The sequence below is a fragment of the Aythya ferina genome, assembly GCF_964211825.1.
Source record: "Aythya ferina genome assembly, chromosome: 14".
In the NCBI taxonomy this organism is placed as follows: Eukaryota; Metazoa; Chordata; class Aves; order Anseriformes; family Anatidae; genus Aythya; species Aythya ferina.
Genome location: NC_140312.1, coordinates 3896994 through 3917056, shown reverse-complemented (window position 1 = coordinate 3917056; position 20063 = coordinate 3896994). Strand labels below are relative to the sequence as shown.

Below are 20063 nucleotides of genomic sequence, written 5' to 3'. Positions count from 1 at the left end.
TTAACAAGCAGAGGTCTACAAGGGCAGATTGGTATAGCATAGTAGTTCTTGCTGAGGACTTGCCACATTTCAAACTGTTCAGCAGCTGAAGGTTTTAGTGTCCTTGAAAAGGACTGAGCTCAGTTAGCTGTGATAAACTCTGCTAATGTGAAGGTTATGTGTGAAGTCAGACTTATATTTCTGCCTCTGCCAGAGTCAGGTTGCAATTTGGATAGTTGCTCTTTGTCCTGTCAACGAAGCATCAAAACTAACTAACTAAATATACATACATATATATATATATATACACACAGATATATATATACATATATAATATATAGTAGTAATGCAATAATTATTCTTTAAAGAAACAGAGTTGAGTGATATCTTCAGGATTCAGAAATACATTTAAAAGTGGGAACTACATAATGCTGTGGTGACTTCATGTTTCCTGTACAGAGCTGTCCTAACATGCATGTTCACAAAATAGTTTTGCTAGGTCAGTCTTACAGTTAGCTCTTGGGCTTTTTGATTTTTTTTTCTTTTATTTTTTTCTTTTCTTTATTTTTTTTGTCTGTCGTTCAGCAATCCTTTTTTCATTGTTATAGTAAGGGTTTTGATTTCTAATTTAAGCCAGTTTTAATTTCCTTCTTGGCTAGATTTGAAGGGGATCTATTAATACAGTCCATTTCCCCAGAGAAACTTGATGGATATAGCTTTTGTAACATTGCATAAATTAGAAATATTTCCTCTTTATTACTTTGTGTAGCTGTTTCATTTATTAGCTTATGTTGTAGAGAAAAAAAGCTTTGAATCGGATTCTCTTTTACTTGCACTTAATTTACTGTGAGATGTTTTGGTTTATTGATTTCAGAGTTAGCTTCTAATATGTCAAGGGAGAGAATTAACCATATAAGGGAAAGCATGTATTTTGATATTGTATGAATCTATTTTTGTTTTTACTTAGCTCATAATTTCAGCTTCAGCTCTTGCTATTGCTTTTGTGTGACATCCAGAAAAGTCTTATGCCAGAATATCCTATATATTAGGTGTTTTGGAAGAGACAAATAAGCGCTGGCGTACTTCTATAACTTAGTTGCCTTGAAAAGGGTGATCAGACTAGCCTTATCTAAAAAAAATAAGTATTGTGCTTGTAGCACATCTCGGAGGTCATCTGAGATTTTCCGTGAGAAAATGAGAGATCATTTGTGCCTTTGCTGCATCTGATTCCCAACACTACAGTAGGAGGACAAAAAACAAGCATAGCCATGTCCTTGTGTGCTTGGCATTCAGCTAACAGACTTTACACAAGGGAGCTAACAGACTTTACACAAGGGGTAACTCCTTCCCCCTCCCCCCCAAGAAAAGACCAAAAATTCTGATGTTGTCTACAACATCAGAGGTGTGGCAGAGGTGGCCAGCAGCAGCTCTCATTTTTCATCCCCATTCCAGGGTTCCCATCAGGCCTTGGCTCTTTCACTGGCAGTAGTTCCTGTTGAGCGCTTTGCAGAACATTTTACTGAGCCAAATAGTGAAGATGGGTACTTGGAAAAGAAACCTCTGGATCACTGCTATCTGGAGTCAAGTATCTAGTTTTCCACAGGCTTAATGAAGTTTAACATCTTGGCCAAAGTCCTCAGGCTCTTGTTCCCAAGTAGGTGAGGGAATGCCTCTCTTCCCACCCTCATGCATCAGTGAGAGCTTGGATTTCATCTCATGAAGTCAAAGAATAGCTGACTGGGGCACGCATGTGAAGAAGTCTGGGACTTTCTTTGGTGGATTTTTTTTTTTTTTTTGGGGGGGGGGGAGGGGAAAAGGTGCAAGAATGGTTAACTTCCAATTTGAGAGCATTGGTTTGCAAAGTTAAGCAACACCTTAAGGAAACATATTAAGGCTCTGCCACATTCTGTGCAAACCCTGTAATCCAGCTGTGGACCGAGGATAGGGACCTTGTTTGAAAGTCCCTGTCCCCTTTATATGCAGGTTAGATAAGTCAGAAAGTGGTATATGTATCTATATATAATTTTGCATATAATTATTACACATACTTAATTGCACACATTCCCTCTGTCTCTGGGTGAAATATGTATATTGTGTGTTTGTGTGTATATATATATATACACATACACACACTCTCAGGGTTCAGAGATTAGGAGTGGAGACCCCAGAAGTGGGTCTCTATCACTGACTGTGTATCTGTGTTTCTCTGCAATGCTGGGAGGAGTAGGGAAATGCCTGTGCCTGAGGAGGCTGAAGTGAGACTGCAAAAACATCTTCATTAAACTCTTTTGTGTGTCTGTCTTTAAATATAGGTTTTCTGTATGCAATTTCCTATATTGGTTTATAATAAGGAACAGTTTTCATGTCTGCTGCACTACAAACTCCTCCATCTATCAGTGACTCATCTGGCTGTTCAGCACAAAGAAACAGCCTGATTTTAAAATCCATTTGTATATAGAGCTGACAGAGACTTGTCAATGTTTGAAACTTTCTCATCATGAAAGTTTTTTTTTCTTTTTTTTTTTCATTTGGCTGCCACTAGCTTACAATATCATTCCTCATCTTTTAAGACTAAGAAAAACTAACAAAGAATGAAAGTACAACGAAAGTGCTTTTTTTATTTTTATTTTTTTAAGGTAAGAGGAGTGAGGTAAATTTTCAAAGTTTACTTTTTCTTTTTTTTTTTTCTATTGCTGCCACACAGTCTGCTCACACTTGGCTGATGGTTTTCCCTGTTCTGTGTAAACAATGTGATCTGCACTTACAGTTTGATTCATTTCCATAGCCTCATTTGTGAATGTTATCTCACAAGGAAAAGCCATCAATTATGCTGCTGTTTAATTTACTTTTATTGGACTACAATAGTAGAAATGGATGCTTATGTTTAGATTTCATTATTCAGAAAATTAATCTTTTTTTACACTTTCAATAAATATGAGCAATTGCCCAACTCTTTCAATTTTATTGCTGCTGCTTTCAGGCTCCCTTTGCAACGAGTTCAGTTCTGCTATTTATCTCAAGGTGGCAAGTAAGTGTGAAATCCTTTTTATTTTATTTTTTATTTTTGTGCATTTGCTTGATGATGACTGCATGTGTGTCAGGTATGTTCCTAGCACAGAAACCACAACCCTACAGGTAATTTCATAACCAAGAAAATCTTGCTTACACCAGTTAGCATGAAAACCCAACCCCTGCTGTTAGAATCTTTTACAGCTCATTTTTCAGCTTAAAATTTGTCTAGATTCAGTAACACTTCAGATGTTGGAGCTCATGCTCCTTAAATACTATTAGATTGTCTCTTTAAAACTTCTTTCTATTGATGGTTAGGTTAAGGCATACATAATTAATAGTAAATGACCAGTAAACAATTTTATTAAGGTAGCAAGTAACTGGGTGCTTTGCAGAGAAAATTTCTGTAACTTATTCTGGTTATTTATTGTGACACTGGGAAGATCCTGAAGCTCCATTGCACGGTGGTGTACCACTGGCAAGTTTTACAGGCCAATATTACAGACCTCTAAATCTAGAGGCTGCTTTTCTTATATATTTGTCTCCAAGACTAGACTGATACATGCCAGACACTGTTTGGGGCATTCTCCTGCTGTCACTGAAGTGAACAGCAAAATGAATATTCCTCATGTTTTACAGAAAATGTGTGGGTGGCAAGAATAACATAAATGACACATCAGGTCTATTAAAGCAGAGGCTGCCGTTGGTGGCAAACTGTTGTTAAATCATGTCAGAGAGAAGCTTTGGAAATTACTATCATGTGTTGGGCTTTTTTTTTTTTTTTTTCTCCATTCCGCATACTCTTATGGATCATGAATTTTGGGCTAGGATTCAGCAAGAATCAGGCTGCTTTTAATAAATAAATAAATAAATATTGCCTTCAGAGGGCCCTGTGGTAATTGGGAAAGCACAGTAATGGTCCAGGTATCCTCTTGAGAAGAAAGTGTCATCTTCTGTCTGCATTTGGGATAGATGTGACAGACTGCTGGACCTCATCCACCTCTGTAGCAGCCCAGTAAAATACCCCTGCAGCCTGACTCAAGTCTAATGAGATTCATCTCCTCTTTTACACACCTCAGAAGCTCACCAGGACTGTAACAGGGCTGCTGTATGTACACAGCAAGGTGTTGGGTTGATGGGAATGCAAACCCAGTTGTTTGTGCAAATGTCAGGGAGATTCATGGTCTCCTTTCTTACCCTTCTTCAAGAAAAAATTTAATAAAATGACAAGTCTGTGAGAGAAATTAAATGAAACAAAACTAAAAAATATATTTTAATATTTTAATGTACTTGGTATTAACTCACTAAAAAGATATTTAAGTACTAAAAAGATATTTAAAGCTTAAAATATATATTAAAAATATTAAAATATTTGAAGTTACCAGGTATTAACTCACTGGTAGAACATCGATATTAAAGACAAAAAAAAAAAAACCAAAACTTCAGTTCTTTAGTTCAGAAATTAAGGTGTGTGGTTTCCAGTTTTGTTTAGGTTTTTGTTTGTGTTTTGTTGTTGTTTTTAAATAGCACTAACCTGTAGTGGAGTGTTCTTTTGAACGTTTCCATTGCCGGGATGGTGCTGAACATGATGGGGGAAATTGTTTGAAAGGAAATGAAATGCTAATTATACCTAAAAATGGCAGCGTCTGTTCCATCTGCATAATCTAACTTGTATGGCTGTCAATAAAATGTCAAACCTCTAAACAGGCAAGTCGAGTATTTACGAAAATAGACTTGCCTTACAATTGTAAATAGAGCAAAAATCTTTTAGGTCTGAACAGAAGACATATCTTGGACCAGTCAATTCCTTTGCTGGGACCCAGAACAACAGTGGGACAGGCACTGCTTGAACAGGATATGGGAAGGAAAAAATTTTTATTCACTAAGGAGTTAGTATTGCATTAGAAACTGCTTCGGACTTGTCTAGGCTCACTTTACACAATGGGTATTGTCAATCATAGATAATCCTTGAAAATTAAGTATTGATCTCTTTTTCTTCTTATGTATGGCAGCAGGAAAAACTGTCCCCATGCAGCTGCTCCTGCTCAGGTTACCCTTTTAAAAAGCACGGTCAATTTGAGTAGCCCCCCTTCTGTGTCTGTATGTTAGATGCAGTTCCCTGTTGGCTTACCTTTTTGTCTTCAGCTGTAAATGTAGGTCACCTGGCTGCCATGCAGTATGTTCCTTATCTGGAAAACCACAGGTCCTTGCATGTAACTTCACAGTACACTCTATTTGTCTGTCTTGTAAGAAAGTTCATTTTGCTGGAATAATGAGTGGCCCAGCTGCTCTTCTGACATCGGCAGTACCAGCAGCCCTTCTTATACCCATCCTGGGCAGCCCATATCACTCTTTGTGACACAGCCACCTCCAATGTTCTGTCTGCTGTGACACAGCCAGGGCAGGTGCCTAGAGTTAGTGCTGTGCTCTGAGGTGTGACACACCTTCCACCATGTAAGCAAGAAGAAGAAATATAGATATCATTAATAATAAAAAACAATAACCTCTTTAAAATTAATAAATCCCAAATAAATAAATAAATAAAGCTCAACCAACACAATACTGGAGAAATTAAGTAGCTGTTGCAGCATTTTAAAAAACAATAGTTCATCAAATGTTAAATGGCAAGCAAAAACAGGTTCTATCCACTGCCCAATATTGAAGACTTATGTGGTACTTGCTGCTGAGATTTATGGGTTTGAAGGCTAAACCTTGGGAGAAAAATGCTTTTTACTGAAGTAAAGTGATGGAAGGTTCATACCTTAGAATTAAAGACATGTTCCACATGTCCTTACCATATCACAACTGCATCCACAAGTGGCTGGCCGTAGGTGAGGAAATGCTTTTTCCTCACAACAACAACAAAATAAAAAATTGTTAGGGTGATGGAGCACACTGGCCCTAGTTGCCCAGAAGGTTGTGGAGTCTTCTCCTTGGAGATACTGAAAAGCTCTAGTGACCCTGCTTGAGCAGGTGGCTGGAGCAGATGAACTTCAGAGGTCCCTTTCAACCTTAACCCATCTCTGATTCTGTGAATTCAAAATATGTGACCTAAACAAAAAAAAAAAAAACAAACAAAAAAACAATATTTATAAAACTTTTTCTTCATTAATTGCATAGTGGTTATGAGTCGTCTCTTGTCTTTATGTATTTTGACTCATTTTTCTGTTCAGCCAAGAAATTCATTTGCTTTTCATTCATATAATGAATAACACTGAACCGTTTATATGAGTTTTTGCCCGGAGCTAGCTCAGGGTTTTCATACCTAGAGCCAACTTGTTTCTGTCCTCTCTGCAACTCTGCCTGACTCAAGCCTTTCAGACTCCAGAGCAGACCACAGGATTGCATGTCCTCAAAAAAATCCTCTTGTCACTGTAATCACGTCTTAAGAGGATTCTGAACTTCATATTCTTTCCAATTCCTCCATGTTTTCAATAGGATATTTTAAAAGGGATGTTTTTTCTTTCAGTTTCAAGCACCATTAAGAGGCTGCCTGTGGAGTTTTGCCTCATCTCTATGTGCAGATACTGCTGCTAGTTTATAGGAACACTTTTCTCCTTCTCTGATAGACATATTTATCATTTGAAACATGATTAGGAAACTGCAGGGTTTATTTTTTCCTTTAAAACACTTAATTTTTACCCTTAAGGAACAGAAACCCATCAGTTACATGTAACATTCTAAATCCCTCTTTTAATAGGCATGCTGTTTTCTCTTTTATTAGGTAACTACTTCACCATCTCCAAAATATCCATGTTTCAAGATGAAAAAGCCAATTTCATTTTGAGCATTTTCTTGTTTCTGTATAGTCTTCTTTTGTAGATTTTCCTCACCACTTTCATCTCTTCCAATCATTCTGAATAGACAGAAATTCACCAGCAGCACTTAAATTCAAAACAAAATAAGCTCTAGGAGGGAACAGTTTTATTTTTCTTAGGCAACACATAATTATCCACTCCTCATTTCATGTGGAATTTATTTTCCCATTAGGCTTTCAAGGGGCTGCAGCTGTATCCTTCCCTTCAATCTCCCCAAAATACTCCCATGCTGGATTTGCTTTCTGGTCATTTTAGCAAACCAATTTAATTGGGGAAAAAAAAAAAAAAAAAAAGAAAAAAAAAACTGCCATTTCTGAGAATGAATCCCTCTGATAATATACCTAAACAGGGAGAGCCCCAGGGAAGAGCAGACCTAAATTTTGGTCATCTCTTTTTCTTCCTAAGCATCTTCATTGGGAACCTTAGTCTACAGGCACAGTCTCTCCTTTTTACCTGCAATAGCTGAAGAGCTGGTTCTGTACCCAACACAGCAGGTAGTAAAGTATGTTGTTTTTTGCCTCAGGAAGTAGCAAGCCTGTAGTAGTTCGGACTTTCCTTGCTGGGTAGCAAGATGAAGTAGGCAGACTAGTGACTAGGGAGGTACATGTTTATTCAGGATTTCTGCTTAAATGAATGGAAATGATAGATTTGGGTGGAATAGTATAAGTATGAAGTATGTATGACCCCATAAATTTCATGCTTTGGGCTTATTGTTTTAATTTGGAGAGAAAATTAAAAAGGAGCCTAATGAGAAGGCTCATATATAATCAAAACAAAGCAGGTTAGAGGAGCATAAAACAACCTGCTCCTCTAAAAGCAAAGACTAGTGGGAAAAAAATAAAAATTGCTATCAGACACCGGGAAACTAAAACCTACATTGTCAGAGTATCATCTACCTGACCTATGGCTGAGAAAAAGGATTCTTCTTTCATTTTTTTTTCTGCTCATTCCACAAATGCACCAGTCTTTTAACCTCCCTGCATAGTTTGGGCACTGTTTGAAGAGTAAATAATGTATCTGATCTCTAAGTCAGGCTTAATGGCATCAGAAAGGAAAATAAAGGACACAGAGAACCTTCTTTTCACCATGGTTTCAATGGCCAAAATTTTATTTTTTTTTTTTTCCCCAAATAAATGTCTAGTTAAAAAAGAAGAAAATGTTCTCCTAATCGTGTCCTTTAGTTGGTGTCATCCCTTTCTGCGGGGAAGGATGTGCACAGCAAAGATGTTAAAAAAGATGTTAAATAACCACAGGTGTGTTCTAGAATGAATTACTGTTCTGGTCACAGTGTGCTATATTTTATGTTGCCTTATACTCAGCACACTGCATTTTAGAAACAATGCTTCTATTTTATTATTTTTTTTTTCTTTTAAGTGTGCTAGTCAATCTTCCTTTGCTCAAAATGTTTGCATGTTTTTCACCTATCAACCACCAAGTCAAAGTTTCTGAAGGTTCAGTCATCAAGAGTCTTAAATGTCACAGTTGATTACTACATAGATTAGAAATCACAGTATAAGCACGATGTATTTATCCTACCCGTTAGGTTCACAAAAATATGACGTGAAATTCAGAATGTGAAAGACCAGAGAGACTTCCAGATCCTTCAGCACTGCTTGAAAAGTATGTAATGTTCTTGCCACCTTTTTGTGATGGCATATCATGTCTGTTTGTAAATCTGATATTCTTGTATCCTTCCTTGCAAAATAGGAGCATGCCAAGTATAACTGTAAGTGACTCACAACTGTACTTGCCATAGTGAAATGAAAGACCTATTTTGCCTGACTCTCAAAGGTGACAGTATTGACATTTTGTTTTTATCTTGAAACAAAATGTGCAGTTTCAAGGGTGCTCAAATTATGCTGCCTTCAAAATAAAGTGTATTGTACATTTCAAATGCTCTGAGGGGCTCATTCACAAAGTTAATTTCCTAGAATAATAAAAAGCAAGAAATATGTTTTCCAGGCACGTGAGCAAAAGAAAGTACATCTTACTACCCCTGGGTAGTAAATGCAATAGAACAGAAAAAAAAATGAAGTCAATTAGCATGTACACTGATTTACTGCAATGCATAGCCTGGACTAATGATATTAGTCAGATTATGTTGGCCCCCAGTTGAACTGATGCTGAAGGATTTTGTAGGGTATTTAACCCCTTCATCCTCAGGTTGCTAAATAGATGCCAAAGAGCTGTCTTGTCTTTGGTTTGGTTGGATACTAAGCAAGAACCTTAGTAATACCCATATGTGGATTATTACTAATAATCACGACATTTTAGAGGTGTAAAATTTCACACCTAAGATGCCTGAGTAGATGTGTGCAACACAGTGTCTGAACTGTTATGTTATGGCAGAGTTAAAAAAAAAAAAATTCTTGTGCTGAATCTGATGCTTCCCATTTCTGAGAGCATCCTGTGACATACTGGGATATGTACTTCAGGTTCATTCTGCACATTGCCTGTACTGAATCTGTGATAGAACTATAGCTGATGAGAAGGTTGCAACTTCTTAATCCAAATATAAGAACCCATTGTGAGCTTAAAACACCTATTTCTGGGCTCTCTTCATTTCAGCAGGGACTGAATTGAAAGTGATAACCGATAGCTTATATAATTGAAGCATTGAATTAGAGTACAAAAGATGAGGCAAAGGAAGAGGACAAGCTCTGTTCCTTTCTTGAGTTTTTCTTGTCCAAGACTGAGCAAGCAAAGGCAGTAGCCAAAATAGAAATAGGGGTTTAAGACAAGTAATGGATTTCTAGCCTTCAGAAAGAGATCTGAGGTGAATTTATCTTTAGTATTTCTTCACTTGCAGCATGTAACACAATTCAACCTAGGAAGCTAGGTATCATGTATCTAATACTAATAACTATTTAAAGTAGTCTTCAGATTAATGTTTATGTAATACCTACTTTGCGAGGGTGTTTTCCAGACAGAGTCATCCAGAGTTATCTCACTGGACAAATAAACTTGCCTTTGAAAGAAAAATAGTCTTTGCTAAATTAGGAAATATAACCAGAAAGCTATCAATCTAGTCTCTCTCAGGATTATATTTTATTTTATTTTATTTATTTATTTTTAATCACTGAAGGTAAGGACTTTAAGTACATCTACAACATGGATATTCTTTATTATAGTATTTCAGAAGGCATAGAAAATGTCTATTTTTTTTGCAAACTATTTCTGGTCATTGACAAAAGAGGATGCCTGAATGCTTTTAGATGATAACAGTTGCATGAAATGAATCCTCAGCCTTTGAGTCATCCTAAACACATTTCAACATTTCTGATTCTTTCCTCACACTGCCAAAATTTACATAAGTGTAAAAATGTGTTTCAGATGTTCTGAAATTGTTTTTCAACAAAAGACTGAGATCCTCAACCCCCTTCCCACCACCACCTTGATACACTCATGAGTGAAGATTTTAAGAAGAGAAATACCTTATTCACTCCACAATAAAGCAGATTAATGTGAATCTGCTCAAGTTTTGGAAAAGGTTTTGTTTGTGTAGTTTGTCCTGAGGTTTGCTTCAGGTTCTGCCCTCAATACCACATATAGACTATTAATTCCTTTTTAGCATTAATGTGTGGGAAAGCTGGTAGTGTTGGTGACAAAATGAGTTTCCCTCTTTGTAATGAAGATGTTTGGAGGATTTGAATTTTTCATAGCCATCCCCCATATCCCCATCTTGTAATTACCAGGATCAAGAAATTTCCCAGCTTTGCTGGGATGCAACCACAAGCCAGTTCCATTTTGGCACACCATTACTACCATTATATTTGATTTATGCATGTATCAAACCAGGGGACACTTAAAAATACTGTTAATAGAGTCACTGAAAAATGTCTCATGAGCTAGTCACATTTCATAGCACAATGATGATACTAATGCAGACTTTGCTAAAAGGAGCTAAGTCATATAGACAAAAAAAAAATAAAAATAAAAATAAAATAGTATTTTGTTTTGAAATACCAGAAGCTGAGAAGGGTGCCAGTGAGAAATTCTGTTTTAGCTTCTGGGGGAAGCTGAGGAAGCTACTGTAGTCGTGTGATGCTTTTCTTGTCTAATACTCTCACAGTGTTCACTATATGTGAACCTGACAAAGCCAATGTGGACACTGGCAGAAGGATTGTGCTGTCTCATATTTTCTTTCCTTATATTTTCTTCTGTCCTGAAAAGGCAGAATGAGACAAGGGGCCCACAAATCCAAGCTGCGTGCTAAAAACAATAGAATGTAATATGGAATACCTATTCTTTTGTGGATATTGTTTGAAGGTCAGAAAAATTATTAGAGATGAAAGACAGAAGGAATGAGTTAAATACAGTGCCTATGGAGCATGTTAACTTCATTCAGAAGACTGTGAACAAGGAATTTACTAGTGGTTTTCTTAACTGAGCTGGCATCTTTGCTAGTTTTCACTTTTGTTCTATCAATGAGTAGATACATTATGTGAAGCACTTTGGAAAATGTCTGGCATTTCTCCAGGCTAAATTTGGCGCACTTACTAAATCTTTCTGTCATCAGCTTGTAGTGCTGGACCTGCCTACCCAAAACCTTTATCTTTTTGATTCCTCCTGTTGATTCTAAAGAGAACAAAGAGGGACTGTGGTCTCCCATATGAAATTGTTAGTTACTTTGGGAGTTATTTTCTTCAGGTACCGAGATTGATGTGTGTATGAACTGATCCTTTATCACTGTCTTTATCTTAAAGTGAAAAGACACCATTGCATGATCTCTCTCTCTCTCTACTGCTGCTCAGGCTTTACTATTTCCAAGCATACTGCTTTTGACTAGTTACTGACAGTCCTGGACGACAGTTTCTACCAACTTTTTTTGTTTCTGAGAGATCTTAAATAACTATTTACCAATTTATGTTATTGAGATTAAAAGTTTTTGAAGTACTGCTGGGAAGTTCACCTTCAGCTAGCTTGCATTAGCTGATAACTCTGAGAGTACTGGCATCACACCAGCATCCATAAGCAGCTGTGTTTTAGACAAGCTTGGTCTGGTGATAACACTGTTTACAATAATGTTTCAGAGAGGAAGAAAGGCCAAAACAAAGTTAGGTTCAGAAATGTATTTTCAGATGTTGTCTTTCAGGCCCAGGAAAAGTAGGATACTTTAGGACATACAGGCTGCTAACTGCAAAAGTTGACAATATTGGTGCTTAAGTGTACTGCCTTGAATGTCACAAATACAGCTTGAACCCTCTGTGTTTGCAAGTATTAAAGTGAAAATTTAATGGAAACACTGATTTCAAGGGCTAAGCTTTTCCATTTTATAACTTGGGTTATTACCTAAGACTTTTTTAAACTAAAGTAAAATTGAATGAAGTTGATTATTATCTGTCATACATTGTGTATTGTTTTCAGTGTTTGAAAATTGAGATGGAAAAGCTTATTTTAGACAAGCACAGTTAATCTTGGTTCTGTTTTTTTGGCCTCTTGAAACGCTTGAAGGAATTGAAAAGCTATCCCAAAATGTTATCTGATTTCCCCTGTAAAGAGAGAAAATGTGAAGAGTAGCTCCCAGGAGCTTGTCTCTGCATGAGACTCATCAGAATCACACTGGCCATAGTGAAGACTTGCAAACTCCTGCTTGTCAGCCTTAGTGATGATCCCTGTGGGAGTTCAGAGCTACTCTGAATTAACCTGCAACAGTGAGCTACTCTAAATTACCCCTGATGAAAAGTGGGAGTGGAGAAAAACAGCTTTGATATCATGCTTCTATTCTCTGATTGCTTCAGCTATCTACAGGGTAAGTATGGCACAGCTGAGGGTTTGGAATGCCACTGGTAGAAGTTGTGTTCACCTCTTATGAGGCATCAAGAATACAGTATTTTAGAAGAACTAGGAACAGTGCGTACTTCTGGGGGTTGAAAAGTCAAATAATATTCTTGTGCTCAAAATCTGAAGCAGAAATGAAAGGTTAGTGTAGACATATCATTTCACATGGAATGTCTATTCTTCAAAACATGTTTAAATATTACTTTTAAAATATGATAATATTTGCATTTATTTTCCATTTTGAAATGGCTTTATATTTACAGATTACAATCTAGAATCAGATAATGAAAGTAAGCATGAAGTAATTTTCTGTCATGGAAGCAAAAATATCTCCTTTGATCTATAATTAATTGATTTTTTTTTTTTAAAGTTGTAATTTTATAATGGTTTATTTTTGTTTTGCTTAGAAAACAAAAAAATCTGAGATTTCTCATTATGTTTTTGTTCTTAGACAGAATATCTAGTTTTATTTTATGTCCTTTTCCCCTCTTGAATATTGACTGTTTTGAGATTTTTACTCTAAGAGATGGGTAGCTTATTCTTAAGGGCTCTTATTTCAGCTCTTCAATGTGTTTATTAATTCTTGCTAAAATGAGCTAAAAATCAGTCATATGTTGATTTTCTTTATGGACAGTGTTTTAGGGCACACTCTTATCCATACTCTTATCCATAGGGATACTTGAATGGAAATAAAAATATGGGAATGTCATTTTGTAATAATCACACAATTGTATTCTTTTTTTTCTTTTCTTTTTTTTTTTTTTTTTTTTAATTTGTGAAGTTCTTTCTCTATAGGTATTTATTTCATTTTACAGAGTACAGAGAGATTTCTGTAATAACAAATGTAAAAATTCTTTATTATGTAATTACAGTAAAATCCTTTTTCCTTGGAATTACAACAACTTACAGAGGAACAAAAAGACAAACAGAATGTTATGAAAAATTGGGAAGGTCTGGAAAGGAAATAAATAAATAACATAAATAACTCTACTGGGACAAAAATAAATAAGTAAATGTTATATTGGAAATATTCTCTTGTTGGTCATTGGTTTCTATATCATCTATGATCAAGAAAAATATTACTTTACTGAATGCTTCTGAATTTGTCTTGTTATATGATACTTCTGGAGGGAATAATATTTAACTGAGATATAAGTAATTCAGAAGACATCAGTGGAAATGTTAAGATGGGACATCTTTGTGAGAGTAAGACATATGTTCTGACTTTTAAATGCAATTAGAGTGGAATGCAGAATGAGAAGGTATCATGGGGAAAAATGTCCATAGGGATTTTAACCAAACATATTTTGGAAATGTGCAGGAAGTGTTGCATAAAATCTGATTAGAAAAGACAGCAGAGGGAAAGGATTCAGAAGGGAAAAGGGAAGTGTTGAATACTAAATTAATACATGCTCAAATGTAAAAGTGTCCATCTGGCAACTCACCCTTAACCTGTACCTTGAGGAGAAAAGAAACAATGATTTTTTACATCTAAAACATTAGTAGAAACAAGCAACCACTTAAAAATACAAATAGGGTAAAGAGAGTTAGGAAAAGTCTAGAAAGCTTATGTAAAGTTTGGGAAGATACAATGGAACTGGAGATGAACTGAAAGGTAAGGTATGGATTGTACAGGGCAGGGGTTAATAAGGCAATTGTAAGCATGTAGCCTTTCACAGACTTCTGCTGAGATATGTTTAACAAGGATACAGCTGCTGTTGTATAAATGAAAATGAAAGAAAAGTTGTTGTACTGTGATGTTTCTGACTCCTAGCATGACCCTGACCTGCAGAATCAACAGAATTCAGACTGTAAAGAACAGATGACAGTACAGACGACAGCTCTATTCTTCATATTTGTGATACAGTCACATGCATGCACGTGTGGCTTTAGATATGTGCTCAAAGTAATATAGCGAATAAGTATGGATTTGAGCAGGTGCTTAAAGTTAAATACACATTCAGTTGTGTTGAATGAGAGTCTAAGCTAACATGGAGAAATTTAAACTTTTTTTTAAACATATATCTGAAATTTGCTGAAGTTTATCATCACAATTTTATGTGGAACAGGACATACCACGTGAGGTGGGCTGGTTTATGTGGTAATTTCACTGGAGTGTATTCTGTGATGGGGATACTTGTGTCTCTGTAGCAAGGGTCAGATGGGAACAGCACTGATGGGGAAGGACAATAAATGTCATGGCCTTGGATGGACCCATATGGCTGGCATTAAATGGGAGATTGTGGAAATATCCTGGGAGGGGTTCCAGTGAACATGTCAGCTGTTACCATTCAGGAGAGAGTGCAGAAGGCTGCTTTACACAGAGATCCTGGGTACAGTCTGGAGCTGTTGTTCTGGTGGCCCTCCTCTGTCAGGGGAGAGAGGGGATTGATTGCATTGATTGTTTTGTTTGTTTGTTGGTTTCACTTTCTCCCTCCTCCCTTACTTCCCCCCATCACATACACACATTTCCTTGGGCGGCCCCCCTAAGAGACAAGCTGTCTAAAGACAGAAAACCGATCTCAACCTGTGCCCGGAAGACGGAGAAGCAGAGGGGGTGGCACGGTCAAATGAGGCAGACGTGCAGCGTGTGAGAGGGAGAGACCCCAGCAGAGCCCCCCGCCCAGCTGGGCGGCCCAGAGGCAGCTCTGCCCTCTCCAGGAGGGCTCTCTCGCCACGCCTCCTCTAGGGCAGCCCTTGGAAGGGCGCGAGGGCACTTGCTGAGCTCCGGACGAGGAGGGGGCGCCCTGAAAAAAAAAAAAACAAAAAGAAAACAAACAAACAAACAAAAAAAAAAACAACAAAAAAAAACACACTGAATCCACACCTACAAGAGGAGGACGGCGTGGGAAGGGAGGGAGGGCGGGGAGGACAACGCAACCCACATGCCAACCTCGCAGCAGCAGGCTCTTCCATCGGGAAGCGAATCCACGGCTCTCCCGGGGAGCTCTGCCCCAGCCGCGCGGAGGGGATGATGATGAGGAGCCGCCTTCATCGAGCCGCCGGCGGCTGCAGCAGCGTGGACAGCTCCCGCCCCGTCCGGCACGGCTGAGCTCTGCTCCAGCACCACGGACAGATCCAGTTCAGCACCACGGACAGCTCCGGTTCAGCACCACGGACAGCTCCGGTTCAGCACCACGGACAGCGCCGCCATGGGGGGCCGCGCCCGCGCAGCTCCGCGCAGCGCCCCGCGCCTCTAGGGTGAAGCGGACCCGGCCCCGACGCGCACATGTAAGCTGCTACACCTAAGCCGAGAGGCTAGGAGCCCCCGGGCTCTGCCTCATCCAGAACCGGCTCGATTTTCGGTTCGTCTGAGAAGCGCCCTGGCTCCAGTGTCGGCCCCTAGTTGTGCTCCGGGAAGTTTTGTTGGGGTTGGACATGTCTCGGTGCAGCTTGGTTTCCTACGAGCCTGGGTCTGGGCTGGTGCTGAGCGGGGTGGGTGGCTGTGGATAAAATCGGTTCGGCTTTCTAGCCTTGGAATTTGTGCAAATCTGTTTGGTCTTGGTGTACCTCGAAAGGGCTTGGTGTTTGTTGCTGGCCACATGGTTTGGAGCCATGCTGTTGTCATCTCTTGTAGCTGGGTGATTTTTTTTAAAAGGGTTTATTCATCCTGGAAATAGTTTGACCAACACAAAAGGGGGAAAAATGACAGATGTTAATTTTGGACATTATATCATGCCTGTTTCAGCTTGCTGGGTCTGAGTGTCAGGAGTCTTTCTCTATATTTTTTTTCCAGTCGTATTAAGTATCAAGCAAATAAATATCAAGTAAAAAGGGTGCAGCAATAGGGGAAAATGAAATACACTGAGAACTGAGATTTTCATTTCTTTTCAGACCCTTTTTTTTTTCTTTTTAATGGAAGAGTTTGTTGAAATTCAGCATTACAGTGCCCCCTGCTTGCACAATTAGAAACAATTTTCGTTGCTGTCATCAGTAGTAAAAAATTATGAATGAACAGGTATTCCTCTGTTGTGTTCTGGGTGTGATCTAAGACTGACTTTTAAAGTACTTCAACGGTGAGGATAAATCATTCCTAGTTCAACTAGCCAGATTTTTATTTTAAAGGACAGATTCTCTTCTTGATAGTTCATTTGGTGGCTAAAAATGTTAATGAATGGACAGCTGGAGGTAATGTAATAGTAGACTTGATTTTGATATATCTCATAAGAGGTCCATTATACCTTTGCAATAATCAGTCATTTTCACTACTCTATATATGAAGGAAAAATAAGGAAGGGGAAAAAAAAAGAAAAAAAGAAAAAAAAAAAAAAAAAAAACAAAACACAGTAAATAGATTATAAAAACAAGAGGAAATTTAACACAAGAACCAAGGTGATTATTTCATGATCTCTTTTGATGTAAAAGACTTGTGTTGGTGAGTGACTTTGCTTTGGAAAGGGAAACAACATGCTTATTTTTAGTTTGTGAGGGGAAAACAGCTAAGAAGTGGTGGGTGTTTATTTTGTTGTGTTGTTTATTATTATTATTATTATTATTATTATTATTATTATTTTGGTTTCATTTTTGTTTTTCTGTGAAAGATGTCTGGTAAAAGTCAAATTCCATTTCCTTTTTTTTTCAAGCCACAGGGAAGAGTTGGATCCCTTCTACTAGACTTCAGAGAGAACATGAAAATTTACGTGTCAATAAAGCTTTAGTTCTCTCTCAGTGTTTTGGGGGTATTAGCCTCAGACCTCATGCTTCATGACAAGAAGATTATGAGACTGTTAGTGTGTGTCATTCATCAATGTCCTTTAATGATGTGAAAGACTTTTTTTTTTTTTTTTCTGCCTGAATGTATCTCACCATAGCATTTATCAAAGGGATTTCAGAAGGTGTGGCTTTGCTGTCTGCACCTGTACTTCCACAAGTAAAGAGGCCTCTTTTCAGAGACTGACCTTGAAATATCATTTTCCTTTATCTATAGGAGCTGTTGGGAATACAGCTTCCTGCAACTGCTTTGTAGGACTACTCTGCAAAGGAATGAATATCTGCAATATTTATTGGGTATGTGCACACCGCCCACCCCCACAACCCCCAGCCTGAATAGAACTAAAATAGTCTATTAATTGTCCTTGGATATGTATGCAGAATGACCAAGTTTTTAGTAGTACTGTAACAGTTTTAGCTATCTCAAGACTAAATAGAAAGGTACTTTTGCATTTCAAAGCATAGAAAGCTTCAGAATTAACTGTTCTAAATCCAAGCCAGCTATCCCAAATGATATTCAGCTGTATACATAGTAAGTCAACAATATATAAAAAACAACACTTAAAACTTTTGTCTTAAAGGATAATGTCCTGACTTAAAGTAAGACTTAGAGAGTTTATTTAAGATACTAGAGAAAATAAAGATCTCAGAGAGATCTGATAACATATGCCTACACAGCACTTGGAACTCCAGAGTACCCTGTTGCATATACTATAATAAATATTTGCAGTTTGTGTTCAGTCTGTGTTCCTCACCTGAAGTCTGGAGTCTCCTACAAAATATATTGTTAATTTTTTAACCAAAAGGTACAACATCTTACTATTTTTGTTCAGAGCCATTTTATTCACTGTTTTAAATGTGTTAATTTCTATATATCGATTTGTGTCTACTTGTAGAGCTTTGTTCCCTTATTTTTTCTTCATGGTTATAGCATGGCTTCAGTGAACAGAATTTCTTTGTGGAAGGGCTAATAGGGAAAAAATGTTCCATTTGATATATAATAGCTGTGGCAATTCCAAAGAGGCCTCAGGGATTCTACAGCCTTTCTGTGCCCAGATTCTTTTTATAAACATTGGTGTAAGTAGAAAGAAAAATAACAAGTAAAATTTCATTCTGACAGTTTCTGAGGCTGCACAAGAACCAAGGGTTATGTCTGAGAATGGCTTTCCAAAGCTAAAATTTACTTTTCACCATGACACAGTATATGTTTTATCAAAGCCTCCCCTCATGGTTGTTTTACCACGCGTGGCTCATAGTAATGGTTACTTACCCTAGTTTTCTGTAGTAGTTTCTAGACAAAGAGGCTAATTGTAAGGGAACAAGGGAGAATCCTGTCAGCCTCTCTTCACAAAAATTTAATTCAAAGACTAGTCAGAGTCCTTAAGTTCCTAAAGGCACCTTTGTGAATGCCCTGCTCAATTTTCAGGCTTTTGGTCGTTTTAAAGGTGACATCACTTGAGAATTCCAGAATTACTATGGATCCTAATACCCATTCATTTCAATACCTATTCAGACTTCAGATATATCTACTCAACCAGATATCATTCAGCCTGTTCTACATGCTTTTAAAGTTCTGGTTCAAAGCCCTGTTGTAAAAACTCCAATTTAACCTCTTAAGGTATTTGTGTCTTTGAACATTTTCTCCAAGCCTGGTGTTGAGATGGAAGTTTTGCTGATCTAGAGTTACTTTTGCTGTGTGGGAACATGCTGCATGGGAATATGCTGTGTGGGACATGAGAGGTGACAAAAGAGAAAAAGAGGTGACCAAGGAGAAAAAGCATTTTTTAGGGTAGTCTCAAAATGAAGCAGCCCAGTTTCTTCTCTGTGTTTCCCTTGTCCTACATGTATGGCACTCAACCAAGAGAGTTTTGTTGCCAGAGTAAGATTTTCAGCTTCAACAGTGTTTTCAAGTGACAACACACCAAGAACAAACCTCATGTTATGCCATGTTCCCATGTGAGATGTTGAGTGTCTCAGCTCCTGGTAACTTCAGTGCAAGTTCTAAGTATCTATTCTTAGTCATTTTAATTAAGAGCTGAGATACTCCCAGATGATGATTTGTTAAGAGCTAAATCACCTTTCAGAAATGGCTATTCTTCTTCACTTACCACAGGAGTCCAGATGTATTATGGCTCAGTTGGCTTTATAAAGCTGGATGCACATTGCTGCAGGCAGTATTTAGGCCCTGAAATTTTTGGTTTCCTTTTCCCAGAACATTTTCTCTCCAACAACACCGCATACATTGGCATTCTTTCCTAGAAAAACACAATATTTAATTGCAGTGCCTGATGAGTTTGATCGCTAGCTGTCTCAATAAAATATGCAAATGCAGAGTCATTTCAATGCAAACCACCTTTAAATAAAAATGGTAAGATAAATGCAATCAAGTTACAATTACTTTTTTAAGAGAGCACATTACACACATTCAGTAAATATAATTATTTCTGAAACTGCCTGCATATAACTGAAAAGCAGAATAGAAAATGTGCCGAGTACAGTCATGACATTAGAGAAGACTTGGGTTTCCAAGATTCTCAGCTACTGCATATATTACTCTTTGCACTGCCACTTCTCTATCACGATTCAGTGTTCAGGTCAAAGAGTAATTATAACTTTATTTTCAGAACAGGAGTTGATAGCTGAGCATTTCTCATGAAATCATTTAAAGTTAAAAGTATAAATTTTTATTCTTCTCCTGCTCTCTAGAAAGACAATAAAGTGCAGTGCTGAGATATTGATCTTCCCTGCTCATGAACAAGACTGGGG

At 37.6% G+C, this 20063-nt stretch overlaps 1 protein-coding gene across 3 annotated transcripts in view; it reads left to right on the top strand.

Annotated features, from left to right (window-relative positions):
* The first annotated feature begins 15528 nt into the window (after positions 1–15528).
* Positions 15529–20063, top strand: part of TRPC7 (transient receptor potential cation channel subfamily C member 7) — a 70484-nt gene continuing 65949 nt past the window's right edge. For all 3 annotated transcript variants that reach the window (XM_084535222.1, XM_084535221.1, XM_084535220.1), the window contains exon 1: positions 15529–15818. In XM_084535222.1, the coding sequence (XP_084391348.1) occupies positions 15817–15818 (2 nt within the window). In that variant the 5' untranslated portion in view covers positions 15529–15816. The remainder of the gene's footprint in view (positions 15819–20063) is intronic.